Source organism: Micropterus salmoides, unplaced genomic scaffold (genome assembly GCF_014851395.1).
Source record: "Micropterus salmoides isolate LMB-PRFRI ecotype aquatic unplaced genomic scaffold, ASM1485139v1 Ms_hic_scaffold_1, whole genome shotgun sequence".
NCBI lineage: Eukaryota > Metazoa > Chordata > Actinopteri > Centrarchiformes > Centrarchidae > Micropterus > Micropterus salmoides.
Genome location: NW_024040040.1, coordinates 45,367,484 through 45,385,179, shown reverse-complemented (window position 1 = coordinate 45,385,179; position 17,696 = coordinate 45,367,484). Strand labels below are relative to the sequence as shown.

At 39.9% G+C, this 17,696-nt stretch overlaps 1 protein-coding gene across 1 annotated transcript; it reads right to left on the bottom strand.

The window, feature by feature from the left end:
* Window positions 1-7,752: 7,752 nt before the first annotated feature.
* On the bottom strand, window positions 7,753-10,511 carry LOC119911914 (C-C chemokine receptor type 9-like). The gene is made up of 3 exons (XM_038730895.1): window positions 10,275-10,511; window positions 10,041-10,111; window positions 7,753-9,168 (listed from the first exon to the last, which is right to left on the bottom strand). Exons 2-3 carry the CDS (start codon window positions 10,104-10,106, stop codon window positions 8,116-8,118), a joined length of 1,119 nt encoding a protein of 372 aa, XP_038586823.1. The 5' UTR covers window positions 10,107-10,111; window positions 10,275-10,511; the 3' UTR covers window positions 7,753-8,115.
* Window positions 10,512-17,696: the final 7,185 nt, after the last annotated feature.

Below are 17,696 nucleotides of genomic sequence, written 5' to 3'. Positions count from 1 at the left end.
TGAGTGTTGTGTTTATCATGTATATTTATATACACATTCTATTACTATTATGTAAAGCAGCATTTTGATGCTGTCAAGGTGGAGACCATTTTGACTTTTACATAAAACATTTGGTAGTTTATTACAATTTATGATTATACCTATGATTTATGTGTAAAATTCTGACCTGCAAAGCAACCTATAACCATAGCTGTCAAACATTTGCAGTAGAGTGTTAGAAGTGTTAGTATTAAAAGTGCATTTTCATGTGAAAGTGATAAAATGGGTATACTCAATTAATGTTGCTCAAAACTGTACTTGAGTAAATGTATTATATTTCCCACCACTGGAAGTTTAAACATAAACTACATTAAGCAGGGGCTGTTTACCAGGGACCAGAGATTTGGGGCCAAACAAACATATCACAGAGAGCTTGGGTGACCTTTAGTCCACTGTCAGGGCTGTATTAGAGCTATAGAGATTGAAAAGTCTCCTTCTAGCTCTTTCCCTTCTCTGTCCTCGTTGGTTTTTCCTCCCCTCTATCCTATTTCTCACATGTACTGTACCTGTACACACTTGTACATTCAGGACACAATACACAGCACTCCCCTCGTCCTCCCTCCTGCCGGAGGTATCGGGTGGCTTGAGTGGGCCATTAGTGTGAATGACTGATAAGACTCTCAGCCACAAATAATCAGAAAAGGATATTTGCAGTTATTTTGAATCCGTCAGAAATAATAAACGCCAAACTATATCCACTTGGGCTATTTAAGCAATTTCCCCGTGATAACATCCCGTGGGTATTTCATGTGGAATCCAAATGACGACATAATAAAACCACAACGCCTGCACCCCCTTATCAGGCTGGATTAAAAGGGAATAATGAAACAGAGAAGGGTTTGGAGCCTTGTGTGGTATGAATATGATTATCTAATGGACTCCAATGGAAAGGCATGTTAATTCCACATTAACGCGAGACCTTTCCCAGACTATCTCCTGCCCCTGGCTCCTCCTAAGACCCCTCCTTTCTCCCCCTCTCGACCAGTTTCCTTGCCTCTTTCTCCTCTTCCTTTAAGTTTAAATAATCATTCTGCTTTTTTGCACTAAAGTCATTATGTCCGCCGTCTATTTCTGTGTATGAACGTGAGCATGGGAGAGTGATAACCCCCCTCCCCCCTCGTCTTCCACCCTCTTTTCCGGTCTGATTGGAGTGTGTTGGCCTCTTAACTTTCAGACAAAAGCACTCTAGGCAATTATCAATATTCAGATTTTTTTTTCTTGCACAGAGATCATTGTTACTTGAAGAATGTGGGTCACTCATACAAACTCAAATCAAAGTTTCTGAGCACCCAGTTGAAATCATATTACATGGTCTGATACTGGGCTTAACAAGGCCTTAATATTTGAATACTGGGCCAAGAAAGTATCACTGTGAAGAAGAAGTCACTTTACACATGTGCACCAAATGTTCCAGTGTTTATTTATTTGTTAGAGTAGTGTTCATTTTAAAACTTGTTGCAAACAGTTGCAATTTTTAAGTTGTCAAGCTAAATTACCACTGATGATTTTTTCAGGGTGGCATTCTCCAGTTAGAAATGTACATGTTACAGTATATAACATGTAAACTTAAAACCGTTGCACTTTTGTTTCAAGGGCGAACAATGGCCCATCCAAAACCAAATAAAGATTTAAGTCATGTGCAGGCTTTGCTGTCAAGATTCTGTAAAGATGTTGTCAGGCACACATCACTTGTGTTTTGCAATAGGTGTTGACTGATTAAAAGTACCTCTTCTTTTGATCAACAAGAAGAAAAGTCCCTGACCAGTTCGGGCCAAAAGTGGGGGGTCATCATTAGGCCCATTAGGGCCGATAAGACTCCCTGAGCCGCATAGTCAAGTCCATTCTCATCTAGCGAGGCACGGAGAAGTATTGTGGATCAGCGCACACATCCTGAGAGCAGACTGAGCTCCCACAGGACACAGTTAAAAAAAAACATCAATATTTCATCAAAATACTCTCTCTTTCTGGTCCAGATCAAAGCCTCGACTCCCACAGTCCTACAGGTAGAGATGGCTCTTTTGTTTTTGCTCCTCAGGTAGAGCAGCAGTCAGACTCTGTTCGCTTTTGGAAACCTTGCAATGCTCAGCCCATCCATCTCACAGCTTACTGCCTCGCTTTAAAAGAGGAGGTAAAAGGAAGGGTAGAGACCGTGAGGGTGAAAACATGTTCCAGAGATGTCCAGGGATTGAACCTTTTGGCCTTGTAGCGCTGTATTATTTCCTGGGTTTTTTTCCAGGTTGGCCCATAGTGAAATTAATGGTGAAACTAAACGGAGGGTGTTGTACGTTGTCTTTGAAAGACTGAAATAGTGTTGTTTCATTCCTCACTGTCATCTGCATTATCATCATCAGGCTATTACTGTTTTAATATATTTGCTGCCTCCTATAGTTAGGCTCATTCGAAGATCCTGTCATGCCAGGGTTCAGCAAGTAAAGGTTCAACCATGGGCTAGGTTTTTTCAGCACGGTTCATCGAGGGCCCGAATTTCACAGGCAAGGTAGAAATACAGGGTCATATGTTTTCAATTTGTTTACTATTTTATTAACTTAAGTCTTTTGCTTTCATTATACGTGTGGCTGCACAGCTATGCAGCAAGCTAAACACAATTCCAATAAAGGTTGAAGACAGTGGATTGCCTTTGAAGTTTTTACTGGAAGCAAAACAGGACAACAAATTGTATGATAGTGACAGTTAAAGATCAACATAAGTTTCCATGAGAAGTACAGAAGTAGGCTACAGCATAGTTTTATTCTAATAAATATTGTCAGTCCACAAGAGTAAAGGTAAGAACGAGTAAAGTACCCAACAGTTATCCCAACAGTGGGCCTAATTCAAAAGTTAAAAGTTAAGAATGTTTATTGGCTATTAGCAACACATTAGCTGCAGACAATAAGCATAGTGGCTAGCATGGTTAGCAAGCCACTTGTAGCAATTAGACTTGGGCTACAGTCATCTGGTGGCCAGAAACAAGACTCCAAATGAATGATGATGTTGATCTATAACTAATGGATGTGTAAATAAGTAACTGTTTGCTAACAAGTTCGGTGTATCAATTTAAAATGTGAATGAAATTATTAGTGGATGATCTCATAGTTTTTGGTGTAATCACCAAGAAAAATGGAGATTAACATTTTTATTTTATGGTTACCATATTTTCCTGCAATTTCCTCAGAAGTAACAGGTATTTATAGGAAGATTTTCTCATACTTTTGTATTAAGTACCAAGTGTTAAAGCACTATTGTGATAAATAGCAAGTCCAATGTAATGCTAGTTTAACCTAAACATTCTTTAGGTCAGCTGAACATAAAACATTTCAAATTTGTCCACAAACAAAAAATGTAATTAAATATTAAGGATAAAGTTTGAATGACTGAAATTTATTTACTAGGATTTAAAGTGAGCAGCAGGTGAAAGAGAAATGAATCACTGCAAATCAACAATTGCTTATAAACTCAACACAATTAAATAAAATCTATCAAAACTTTGTCTCTGTAATTAGTACTAAATTACATATTTCTTTCCATCTTTCCACCAAGGAAATTATTAAGAAGTGAAAGCAAAATGAGTCCAATAATTGTTAATTCATCACACTACTAAGCAGCGACACATTTCTATTCTAACTGAATGGGAATTCTTCACCTTTAAGATTAAATATACAGTAGATGATGTCAAGATGGAATATGATCCCTCATGTCACTTAATTGTGTCATTACAAAGACAGCAATCATTTTCTTTTAATCCACCTTGATGTGCTTAGTATTTTTTGTGCGCATGCCGTTGTGTTTGTCATTATATGTGTGTAAATGTGTTTCCTCCCCCTACATCAATCGTGGTTTTCTGTTGTCCCACACCAGGCCTCATCATCAGCGTCAATCTGTGGCTGTCACTCGGAGCTGGACAGTGACTAACGACACTCCCAGTCAGTCAAACACTTATCACCACACAGGTAACACACAGGCCTGGAAATGACTGACATGAAATGGAAACGTCTCTCATTCTGTGGGCCTGGGAGCTGAAGTGAAATATTAGCTATGGGAGAGATGGCGGATGATAAGAGGCTCCCTGTTTGAGCTGGAATTGTGGAGGTCCAAGTTCTATTACATTTCTTTTTATACTGAGGACTGGTATGAAGATCCTGTTTGTTGGAAAAAGCTTTCCTTTTCCATTAACTTTTTTATGCCTCATTCACCGTTTTCTTTACGTTACGCTTCCAATTTGCCAATAAAGTTCACTCTAACTCTCATCATGAGCTATTTGTGACTTGTTATAGTAGTAAATTGCGCTCAAGGCCAGTGGGTCGTTGTTTATACATGAGCCATCGTCCCAGAGGCTTTCTGTGGTCCACAGCACCAGACCATAGGCCAGTTGAAACCAGACTACAGCCTGCTCAATGTCAATGGGTCACATATGCTTACTCTGTCCCTCCTATTACTCATAGACTTCACCATGTCCTCCCTCTATCCCTCTTTTTCTTTCTCTCCCACATCTCCTTCATGCACACACACACACACACAATTCCCCCTGTGCAGAAAGATGGATGGGATGTTCCCAAACCACAGGTGCTGCTCTACTTGTGAGTCTTTCGCATTCTTCACCACACAGTCCAGACCAGCTCAGTTTTTTACTTTTTACAGTTTTCCCCAGTGGTGATTACTATGGTCCTTCAGTTGTAGGCTAATGAGGAACATGGAATATTACTAATGCAGAATACAATCAATCTGCTTGTCTATTGAAAGCTCTTTGGGAATGAGATTCTTTTGCAAGAATATCACAAACCTCATGAAGTTGAAACATTATGTCCAACTCTGCTCCCTGAGACATGGCCTCCCATCCAGACCGCCACTAGATGGGGTTAGTTTCATTTCCAACTTGTGTGTTTGCTGGTAACTCTCCCTGAAACTTAAACCACAGGCTAACTCCGCTGTGCAAGCTACGCCACCTTGTGGTGGAAATTACTAGAAGCTTATAAGAGAAATAATAATGGTTGATGCTGTTTGTCCAGACAGCAATAAAAAAAGCAGTGGACAAAATAATCCCACAAAATAAGGTACTTCTACCCCAAGGGGCATCCCTGCAGTTGCCAGGAGAGATTGTGGAGTTGTTCAGCTAATTTGGAAAAACAGAAAAATATATGTTTTGATTGTATTTATCCACATATTTGTGTTTAGGAGGAAAATAAACACACAAAAGGGATTACCAGTTCTAAGTGCATTCTCTCAAGTATTGTATTTAAGTAGTCTACAATTTTGTGGTACTTATACTTTACTTGAGTATATCCCTTTTATGATCTTTTTTTTTTAATCTTTCTAATCCACTGCTTTTAACAGCTGTCGTTACATTTTCAGTTTACGTATTTACATATAAAAACAAAGGGTACGCTTACATATTCAACACATTGTTAACATTTTAAACCAGTGTGTCCAAATATTTTGGCTAGTACAAACATTTCGGCTATTACAAAACGCAGTGTCTGCTTAGGGCCCATTATCATGTTTAAGTGTCTGTCAGATTTATCAGTCACGGGGGTTATTATACTGCAGAACAATTACTTCTACTTTTCAGAGAAAACTTCTGTACTTTCCCTACTTTACACTATTAAGTGCAAAAAGCCACAAAACCCCAAAAGTAATGGATAAATGGTTGAGCCATCCAGTTCAGTTTCTTTCACTCCAAATGGTGGTAGTGTAAATGCAATTTTGGCTGACTACTGAGGAGAAGAAAAAAGACATCAAGCTTAAACATCAATAATTTCATGATCGCATTAAGGATTCAATATAACCACTTTGTTTTCTATATCAAACAACTGACAGGGTACTCAAACCCATCTGACAGGACTGGTAGGACACGTAAGACACGTAAAGGTTTTGGAACCACTGATGGTTCTGGAAACATTACTCCCTCACTTAAGCTTTTAATTTCTGGTGAGGCACACATGGGACCATAACTTCGTTTGGTGTAGTAAATTGCATCATATTGCAAGGTGTCTGTGTTATTTTGTCCATCTGCTGTGCAAAACAGATGCCCTCCTTATGAATCAGTTGTTCTCTCCGGGTGATATTCTCATCCTGTACTTATTTAGGATCAAACTAAATCCGCCGAGAATTTGACTTGTTCACACAGCACATTTTGCAATAAGATATGACACATTTTTGCAGTTTCTCCTTTTTAAAGAGGCGTGAGAAGCACTTCTCCCTGGTGTTCTTAATGGGAACTGAGGGATCTACTCTATGTAAGCCATGCAGTACAGTCAAAGCGATGCATCACGTTAAGAGGCAAGAATCAAAGCTAAGTGTGTAGTTTAAACTGGAATATATAGAACACAGAACATATTCAGAATATAACGATGTGTTGAATGGTAAATCACATTAGTGTTCTCAAGACAGCTGCCAGGGTTCCCACGGACATCCATGGTGAGGCCCTCAGCTCTGCAGTTAAGCAGGAGCATGTTATTGACTTGACTGATGGCTTCCTGTCGTGAGAGGAAGAAGCAGTACAAAGGAGGAAAAAGAAAGAATGTGGTCTCACCTGAATTCAGCAGGTAGGCTGCAGATGTCTGGCACCTCAGTGACCACAATAACATCCCAGGTTTTGTTTATTACAGTCGATGTGCAAGACTGTAGCTAACATGTACTCTGTGGTACTTTTTCTTCCTCCATCTGTCTTTTCCCCTTGTCTTTCTATGTGTAGGTAGACATCCAATAACATTTAACAGACAGAATTAATGATCCTTTCATTTCATTTCCATCTTTATAGTTTAAACAAACATCCAAATTTAATGAACACCCAGTGGTACTTTTACATTTGCTTCTTTGACCTTTGAATGTGTAAACATTGAGTTGGGTTTATTTATTTTGCTTTGTGGAGATAATATCCAATGCTGTAAACCCCAGACCTCAGCTTTGAACATTCATCTGTATTTATATCAGATTGATACCAGCAGTGTCTGTGTGGAGGTGTCATGAAACTGTGATTTTGCAAGATCATCGCCCAAAGCTCACCCATCAGAGAGGAATGAAAAGCAGGCCACCAACCCACCATTTAGACTTGCGTGGCTTTGATGTTCTAAGTTTCTGTGGCACAAGTTAACAGCTACGTGCTGTCGAAAAGTTGTGGCTGAACATTGGAGATTTTTGTAAGGTAGTAACACCTGTCTGTCTACCACCTGTCTGAGCAGCAGCCGTTGTGAGGCCATTGTGGGAAGCTTTTTTCATGCCAGTTTGAATGGGCATTCGTCAGCATTCATTGTGAAACTGCCAAGTCATAGTCAAACTCAGACGAGTTTCAACAGTTAAGAGTGTCGGCACAGACGGTGGCAGAGACTCTCACTAGGAAGATGTCTAGTCAGATTGAAAACCTTGTGGATTGAACTAGCCACATTGTAGTGTGTTTTCCACCACACCAGATACGTTACACCAGCAAAAGCACTTGAATGCTTTCCTGTTTAAAGTAGATTTAATTCGTTGACCTCATCACTTTAACCAGTATTCATTTACAGTATGTGCTTGAAACTACGGTTGCTCCTCCTTCCTGCTATTTTTTTGTGCTGTGAGGACATAATACCTCCCCTTGTTGGTTTCATCTTGTCAAAGGACTGCAGTTGAAAATGAGCCATCTGGCTAACACTGAACTATCTACAGAAATAGTGAATAATGTGTGTTGTCTTGTCTTACAAATAAATACATTTAATAACATAGCAATGACGAAACGTGGTGTATGCTTTAGATTTTTATAATTTTTAATTGTTGTTTTGAACCTGGAAATCAAAAATACAATATTTTTTTTTATTTAGTTACAGCAGCACACAGCAAATACATGAAGTAACAAATGTAAAAATACAAACACTTAAAAAACAGTATTTACACTAATTTACAGTTTATACAGTAATTCCAAAACATGTGAATGTGACTGTGAATGTAATGAATATAAACTGTAAAGACATTTTTGCTTTCAAAGTTGGAAATGTTATCATTGCTCTGTAAGTAATGCATGAGGAACAAAATTAAAAAAGGTGATCATGTTGAACTAGGTTCAGGTCTCAGGTGTAGGATTTTAGGAAAGTTTAGGAAAATGGGCATTCATATGGAAAGGGCAGGTGTAGTATCAGTATCAGACATGATGGAGGGACGTTTGGGAACCGCCTGCAGTTTGCTGAGCCCTCCTTTTCCCAGACCGCCAGCACACATCTTCACAATCCTCAGGAGGTCTTGTCTGAACCGAACTCCAATGAAGACGTATAGGAATGGGTTCAGGCAGGCATGAGTATATGCCAGACTCTTGGCAACCTGTCCAGCTACATCAAAACCAATTACCGTGTCACAGTTGGTGATAGTGGTATTAGCTGCCTGAGTGGCCTCCATTATCAGCAGACTATTGTAAGGCAGCTGTGAGAAAACAAACACAAACACCACAGCAAAGATGACACGTAGGGCCTTGTGCTTTTCAAAGCTCTTGGCCTGTAGAAGTGTGCGAATGATGACAGAGTAACAAAAGATCATAACTAGTAGAGGTAGGCAGAAGCCCATGCAGATTTGCAGGGACAACACCAGGATCTTAGTCCGATTGTTTCCGTTGTTCCAGTAGACCAGAGCACAGGACTGCCCTCTTTGGTTGGTCTTCACCTGGGCAAAGATAAACTCAGGGAGGGCCAGGAGAGTGGAGAGAGACCAGACGCCAACACAGGCAAGTTTGCTGTAAAACAGCCTCTTCTTCTTCAGGTTTTGAGCCTTGGTGACTTGAACAATCGCAATGTAGCGGTCCACGCTAATGCATGTGAGCAGGAACATGCTGCTGAAGAAGTTGATTTTGTAGATAGCTGACACTATTTTGCAGAGACTGATGCCAAAGTCCCATCCCTTGGTGGCATCGACAGCCCAGAAGGGTAGCATGCACAAGAAGAGGAGGTCTGCCACAGCCAGGTTTAGCAGGTACACGTCCGTCATTGTTTTCAGGCGGTTGCGCACAGTGGTGTAGATCCAAACCACCAACAGGTTGCCCACAGCGCCAAGGATGAAGATTATCCAGAAGAGAGGTGGTTCGTACTGCTGACGGAACACCCTGACCGAGGTTCTGTCACACATGCCTGAGTTTTCAGTTGGCCCTGTGTCATAGTCAACGTACTCAGGTGGGTCCTGCAATCAAAACAGAAAAACTGATCATCTGATGCGGCATTAAAGAGGGTTACGTGTATCACATGCTCTTTTATTCATTTCCTGTCAGGCATGTTTTTTTTTCTGCCCTTGTTGCCCAACTCAGTAGCTTAACTGTTGTCAGGGTTTCAAAACATAACATGCTTCTAGTGGGGATACGATGTTATGACATCAAATGCTTTCTGTGACGTACAAGCTAACCAAAGCGTGCAAAAAAACTGTTGTCAGGTGCAGGTGTTGTGTCTGTGCAGGAGAAACCACACTACTGCACAACTTCCTGCTGCTATCCAAGCCTGAGGGGGGTGAACGATCCCGAGGGGCTCTAGAAAGGGGCCCACAGCAGAACTCGGTACCCCAGAAGCATCAAACTTAGATTTAGGGCAGAGATAAACAACGGAGTGAGGCTAGGGGTTAGGTTTTAACAAACAATGGAAAATTTGATGCTGATACGCCTAAGACTGTGACAATCGAGAATCCTACAGGTGTCTGCTTTACATAAAGCTAGTACCTGGAGCATGACATCAAAAGTATAAACATACCAAAAAAGAATGCAAAATATATCAGATTTAATAAGAGCTCCAGCATGGTTTTGTTCACACAGCAACCTGAAGTTCCTGAAGTTTTAGCAAACGGTATTCTTTCAAATCATACTTTTAATACTGCAGCATAAACAAGGAGACACATGCACTAAAAAGTTTTCTTTTCCGTGTCGGTGATGGTAAGTAGTCAGCACCAACAGTGTCACATTATTTAACAGCCTTTTTAATCTACTCAGTCATGCAGTCATCCCCATTTCTACATTACTAATGTATTGTTTTATTGCCTAGAAATAATTATCCCAAAGTAATACTTACAGTTTCAGTACTGAACAGCATTTCTGTGGATCCTGTGGTCATTAAAGTTGTAAATGACTCATCCATGTTATCTACAAAGAACCATAGGATATTAAAATAAGACAATACACAAAAAACTTGCAAAAGCATAACAAGGATAAAATATAACATATGTGGAACATTAAGCTTAAAGGTTAAATAGAAAATGCCATGTAAATTTTCTACAATTTTGTAGCAGTGCAACAACTCACTTACCCACTCACTGATGAGACGTTGAGAGCAACCCTCAGTCACAGTTCTGTTTCTTTGTCTGAGTAGTACAACTGGTAAATTAAACCAGACTCATCTTCACTTGCTTATATGGTTTCCCTTTAACCACAGGATCACGTGCCAATATGTATCACTCCATCTCTGTGTCAGCCTGCAGAAAAGGAACAACACACGACCCCTGGTGCTGTAGACTGTACGTCGTTGCCCAAATACAGCACACAAGAAAAATATGCATCACATTGAAAGACTTGTGTGATCTTTTAACAGTAACAACAGTGTGCCAGTTTCAGAGGGAAGCTGTGACTTTTAGATTTTGCCCACTGAACCATGGCCATCAGGCTGGAACCAAAACAATGCACTCACATTCCTTTCACAGTCGATTAAGTTTGACCAAGTCGAAGCCCATTTTTGACACACTTTGTGTACACAGGTGGAGCACTTAACACCCAAGATGAGTGATGCATGAAACTGAAAACCGTGAGCTGTGATTAAAGACCAACACCGAAGGAGGTAGTCGATGTTGAGGTGCTGTTAGTGCTGCTGTTTCATAGCATCTCAGGCAGGCAGTGTGGCCAAGTGCCTAAAATGACTGTCAGCCATTAACTTTCCTTTCAAGTGTCCTCTTACGGAATAAACAAGTATGTCATGTGTGAGGGAAGTCTTTTCACGAGGTTTCAATTTCCTGGGTACTAAGTGGTGATGAAATGGACTTAGAAAAACAACATCCCTATTTATCATAAAATAAAGTTATGTTAAACTTATTATAGTTTGGTAACTTATTTTGTACCGATTAAACAAAATATATGGGAGTTTATGATTCAGCTTTAGAAGTGCTGGAAGGTGAATTTTTTAAGCTTTTGGAGAGAGCCAGGCTAGACGTTTCCCCATTTCCACTATTTTTGTTAAGTTCAATCTGGTGGCTAAGCGTCAACAGATATGACAGTGGTATTGATCTTCTCTAACACGAAAGTGAACATGCATATTTCCCAAAATGTCAAACTATGTCTTTGGCTGGATTTGAGTTTGTTCCGAGTAAAATTTAACTGCATGACTCAGCTTCATACAGTAGCATAGGCGCTGCACTGTACAAAAAAAACAAAAGCCCATATTCCAGTATCAGTTCTTGCCAAGTTAAAATGCATTCATGTGACATGAAAAAACAAGAACCTGCTGTGAGGACAGGGAAATACAAAGTTCATTGGTATTCCTTGGCGTAAAGGGAAATAAATTAAATGACAAACAGTCACATAGCTGACCACACTGTTAAAAAACAAGTAAAAAGTCCCCACTATCTGCTTCATCGGAAGTCCAAACAAAATCGAGACTAAGAAATAAGCAAACTCATCTTGAGTAATCAGGACCAGGTCAGGAAAAGAGTTTAGAAAGTTAGTTTATAAGCCAAGGAATGTGTTTAACTGAGATTTCTGGTTGTGTTTCCTTGTGTGTCTTACTCTGTTGGGGCTGTTTTGGCCCCTGTGATGGTTCTCTGTAGGATAGAGTAGGGTTCTCAGTTTCACTTCCCGGCCTGATATAATCGCGTGAACACTTGCAGAGCGTGTGAGCCATCAGCTCTTCAGATTTCTACCAAAAGCTGGTTGTGTTTCTCGGTTTTGATCACACTGAGGCCCAGGGAAACGGCTGTGTCATGATCTCAAACGTAATTTCCTTCTGGGAACAAGCTGTTGAAGAAAGTGGCAGAACAAGAGGTTTCACTCACACAACAACACTAACCACCAAAACTAACTGACTGCGTTGTTCAGACTGGTGGCCATATAAAACGCTGTGTGTGCAGAAAAGAGAGCATGACATACTGTAGAAGGTCAAAGTTAAAATGTATTCACTTGTACACAAAAATAGAAGACAATGCCATATATGTCTATGAAGATTCTCAGTCATCCAGGTCATAGTTATCCAACGATACTGGAAAGGTCTTTCCAGTATCTTCAACCAAGTCCAGTTGCCCTTGATTTTAACCTTCGTTAAATGCCATATATAGGACCCAAGTTGAAGATTAGATACACAATGACAAATTTTAATCTATGCAAAGAGAATACTAGGAACTACTGATTTTTATCTCGATTGTGACCTTATGAACTTTATGGCTGACATTTCATATTGTGTCACTTATCTCTTGCAATGATGCGTACTGTTATTATTTTTGTAGAATACATAGACTGCCCTTAGGTTCATTCATTGATTTTACATGCTTCCAGGCAACAAAGAGTCTTTTAACGCGTTCATCTACATGTGTGCGTGTATGTGTGTGTGTGTGTGTGTGTGTACAGTATGTGTATGTATACAGTATCTCACAAACGTGAGTACACCCTTCACATTTTTGTAAACATTTGATAATATCTTTTCATGTAACAACACTGAAGAAATGACACTTTGCTACAATGTAAAGTAGTGTGTGTACAGCTTGTATAACAGTGTAAATTTGGTGTCCCCTCAAAATAACACATCATACAACCATTAATGTCTAAACCCCTAAGTAAAAATGTCCAAACTGGCTCCAAAGTGTCAATATTTTGTGTGGCCACCATTATTTTATAGCATTGCCTTAACCCTCAGAGCTTCACAGGTTGCCACTGGAGTCCTCTTTCACTCCTCCATGACGACATCACGGCGCTGGTGAATGTTAGAGACCTTGTGCTCCTCCACCTTCCGTTTGAGGATGCCCCACAGATACTCAATAGGGTTTAGGTCTGAAGACATGCTTGGTCAGTCCTTCACCTTTACCCTCAGCTTCTTTAGCAAGGCAGTGGTCGTCTTGGAGGTGTGTTTGGGGTCGTTACCATGTTGGAATACGGCCCTGCGGCCCAGTTTCCGAAGGGAGGGGATCATGCTCTGCTTCAGTATGTCACAGTACATGTTAGCATTCTTGGTTCCCTCATTGAACTGTAACTCCCCAGTGCTGGCAGCACTCATGCAACCCCAGACCAGGACACTCCCACGACCATGCTTTGCTGTTGGCAAGACACACAGCCAAACATGCTTGACCCCATCTGAACCAAATAAGTTTATCTTGGTCTCATCAGACCACAGGACATGTTTCAGTAATCCATGTCCTTAGTCTGCTTGTCTACAGCAAACTGTTTGCGGGCTGTCTTGTGAATCATCTTTGGAAGAGGCTTCCTTCTGGGACAATACCCATGCAGACCAATTTGATGCATTGTATGGTCTGAGCACTGACAGGCTGATCCCCCTTCAAACTATGCAGCAATGCTGGCAGCACTCATACGTCTATTTCGCAAAGACAATCTCTGGATATGACGCTGAGCACGTGCACTCAACTTCTTTGGTCAACCATGGCGAGGTCTGTTTTGAGTGGAACCTGTCCTGTTTTGAGGGGACACCAAATTTACACTGTTATACAAGCTGTACACTCACTACTTTACAATGTAGCAGTGTCATTTCTTCAGTGTTTTTACATGAAAAGATAATCAAATATTAACAAAAATGTGAAGGGTGTATTCACTTTTGTGAGATATATGGGGAGGAAACATGCTAACTCCACAAACGAACGGCCTGATGCTCTTGCAAGAAAAGAGCAACTGGCAGAGTTATTGTGCTAAGACGCCTCAGTTTTATACATCACCATGAATTTGATTAAGCACTTAATGTATCATCTCAGAGTCATGTATGAATAATACAGAAGCCGTTGGTGATACTCACAGATACTCACAATGGAGAGGTCACAAAACACACATATATGACAGCAAAAGCCACCAAATCTGCACCAGATGTCTGTTTCTTAACATTTACTGTAGGTCTATGACCGCAATGTGAAAACTTAACATTCTATACTCTATATACTGTATCCTGTAATATAACTTTAATTTCGAATTTTGAAATACTTGATAACTTCAGTCAATTGGGAGCTTCTTCTATCTCTATGCTGTTATAAATAGTCTGGTTCACATGCCATATGACCTGACAGCCCTCTAACTGGTAGTGAAAATTTTCAGGCCTACGATTCACAGGTTGCGACAAGGTTGAAAAGCCATGTATTAGTCACCAGTATTGCATTATGCAGGCCGCAGGGTTTTAGCTAGTTAACACGGTGCTGTGCATAATGAGAAAGGGGGGAAACCCATCTACTGTAATTAGTCCACTTCAATGAGTTTTACAAATAATAACCTTCATGTGGTCAAATAATGCACCTGCAGTTACTAAACCGTTACAACTTATACCTGAATTCACGATCCTGAGAAAAACAGTCAAATGAGAAGCATATGTCAATCATAGTCGTCAAGCTCAAAGTGCAGTGTAAAATACAATACACAGCCATGTCATGTTTTATTTTTGGTCTAAAATAATTGCATAGTTAGATAGAGGTTTTCTTGATTTTCACGATATGCACGTGATGTCTCTGTAATAAGACTATGTTGACTCAAACCTGAAACCTGATTCAGCAGTTTTTAATCAGGTAATCGTGTAAATCATATACTTGTTCCGCATTACTTATCCTCTCAATGTTCTTTTTAAGCAGAACTGTCAAATCTAGAAGAGTTAAAGGACACAGAATACCAGCTTGAGTGTTGCATCATTTGCTGAACTCACCTTAGGATGTGATATTTCACGGAAAATTATATCAGCAAGATAAAAACTAACACATTGAGCAATCATTCTCAGAAGTGATATGTTAATCTTAATATGTGGCAACTTTCTGTAAGTGTGAGATTCAGATTTTAAAGTGATATGGAGCAGCCCCTGGAACCTGGGACCTGTTAGCTCTCATTATCTTTTACAACCTTGATCACTGCCTCTAGACTGGCTTGGGCCACAACCCACATGCATACAGCCAACGCCTACTGATCAGGAGATAAGGCTGAGGAGCCAGGAGATGGAGCAGAGGCAAAAGATCTCTGGGAAAACCTAAAACACAGATATTACACACATGCACATTTTTTCACTTATGAATTCAACGTTTCATTTGTATGGCTAAGAAAGGGTTATTTCTTCGTTAAAAGGTACAGGGCATAACCTTTATTAAAGGTAAACATACCATGTGCTGCATAGTCTATCTCTGCTTTCTTTATGAAGCTGTGTGATACTACTGCTGGGGGAAATATTTCATCGCAGGAAGATAGTAGTAGCTTTTTGGCCATACAACATGCATTTGTAATGCAGGACTGAACAGTTAAAGCAATTTGTTATTCCTCTAAAAATCACAGTCATTATTTTTAAACTTCATGCAGCACTCTGGACTTCACCGTACATTCTGAAACTCTCTTGAAATGTGTTTTATGTTTCCAGCAAAAGTCTGCTTGATGATTCTGGAGAAAAACCGAAGCTTTTGTCTTGCCAGTGAAACTTAGAAAACCCCTTTGATGCATTGTCAGTGAGCAGGAAGCTACTGTGAATGGGTACGCCACTCTCTGACATACATTATATTAACAATTGCCCCATATTGTGGGAAAGTACTGCCACTGTCACTGCTCTCAGCAGTGCAAGAGATTGAGTTTGGTGCTGAGAGAAACTCGTCACCACTTCCTGTGTACCTGCTCGCTGTGATTTATTTCATGCACTGATAGACAACTGTTCAGCATTTGCATCCTATCTGAAATTATCAGAAGTTTTCCCATGACAGTCACTGTTCAGCTACTAACAGAAAACAGATGCACACACGCAAGTATCAACTCACATGCATAAGCACTCAAAAGTAACACAATCCCCTGATCTTTGGATAAGAAATTATATGCCTTTTCTTTCATGTATCACCTTTTACAATCTCGTGCTTTGACAGCAGGACAAAGGTTTTAATAAAATGTGTTAAATATCATGTGCTAACTACATGTGGTTTTCATTGGTAGCCTTTAACCCCCCCCCCTTTTTTTCTGCACCTATAGGAAGAAAAGTACACCATGCATACAACCCCTGCACATGATGCAAAACCAACACAGGTTGAAGTCAGAACAGACTGTGGCTTGATGAGTTTCACTGAAAACAACAAGGGGGGTTGACGGTTGACTGACTGATGCCCACTTTGCTTCTTATGTTGCCACTATCTCAATCTACTTTGGTTAACACAAGGCAAAAACAATGAGGTCTCTTTGTAGATACTTGAAGTAGATGAGCAGATACAGAGATTAAATGTGTTGAATTCAAAACAACAAACTTGCAACTGCAATGTGTCAGACCAGGTGATAAAAAAAAACTGCAAGTGATAAAATAACACCCTAATTTAGAGTTTTGATAAAAACAACTGAAGGATGTATCTCACAATCATTTGTGTCCCTTTCCTGATGTTTAATCAGTTCAAAAATGACCTATAAGTAAATTGGTCATTATCTTTAATTCAGCACATGTATGGCATTATACAAGGACAAAAAAAGATACCATCATAATAGCCATGCTTACTGTAGTTAAAATGTATGTAAGCCTGGTGGGCCGGCATGCAAAACAAGTACTGTAATAGCAATATCTCCAGTCTAACCAAGGACAATTATTAATGCATGTCATCCAACTTTTCTCTCTACACACTCGTCCTGTCCAATAGAGAAAAATATCTCACCATAAGTATCCTTACCTTCTGTGTTGCTAAAGTCACTTTATACTCCCTTCCACGCTATCTGTGTCCACTCTAGTCATGATAATTGAGGTATCAGGGGATCCCGGAGGCTCAGTGACTAAAGTGTGCACCATGTAACCGTGGCCTCCTCAGTCCCGGACGTATGTCAACCAAATCTTCTTCTTCCACTTTTTTAGACTTTGTCCTCAGAGTCTGTCAGGCTGACGTGACAAAAATAATGTTGGGGGAAAAGAGAGACTGGAGTATTCATAGATGTACTGGCCTGTAAAACCATACAGTGGTTAACCAATGAAGCAACACTGCAGCTTTTATTTGAAAACAGTCCATATCCTCTTTAATACTTTGTATACCTGTTAACAGGAATTGTATGAATTAAGGCCGCATTTAGCCACTGAGATCATACATTCCTATGTTATTTAAGTGTACAGCTTTTCTTGGTTTATGAAGAGGCATGTCTTTTAGTAATCTGTGCATTGTTGTAGTATGGTGCCCCCTTGTCACTTCCACAAACATTGATGTTTATGTAGTGTTAAATCAATCATCATTTATTCATATTGCCTTTTAATTCTTCCACTTTTGTATTGTTTATTTGTGTCACAAACCCCTGAAGCCTATCCCAGCATGCAGTGGGCCAGAGGAGGAAGACACACTGGACATGTTTCCGGGACATGTTTACTGTCTGATATTTTCATGAGGCCAGAACATGTACTACAGCTCAAATATTACAATCAAATCAGAAAGCCATTTCTTAATCTTCAGTGAATTCAAGTGATGTTTAGATGATTAAATTTATCCCAAACTTAAAGTGAAAAATTAAAAGCAATATAATGATGACAACCTACGATGACTTAAATCACTAAAAATTACCACAC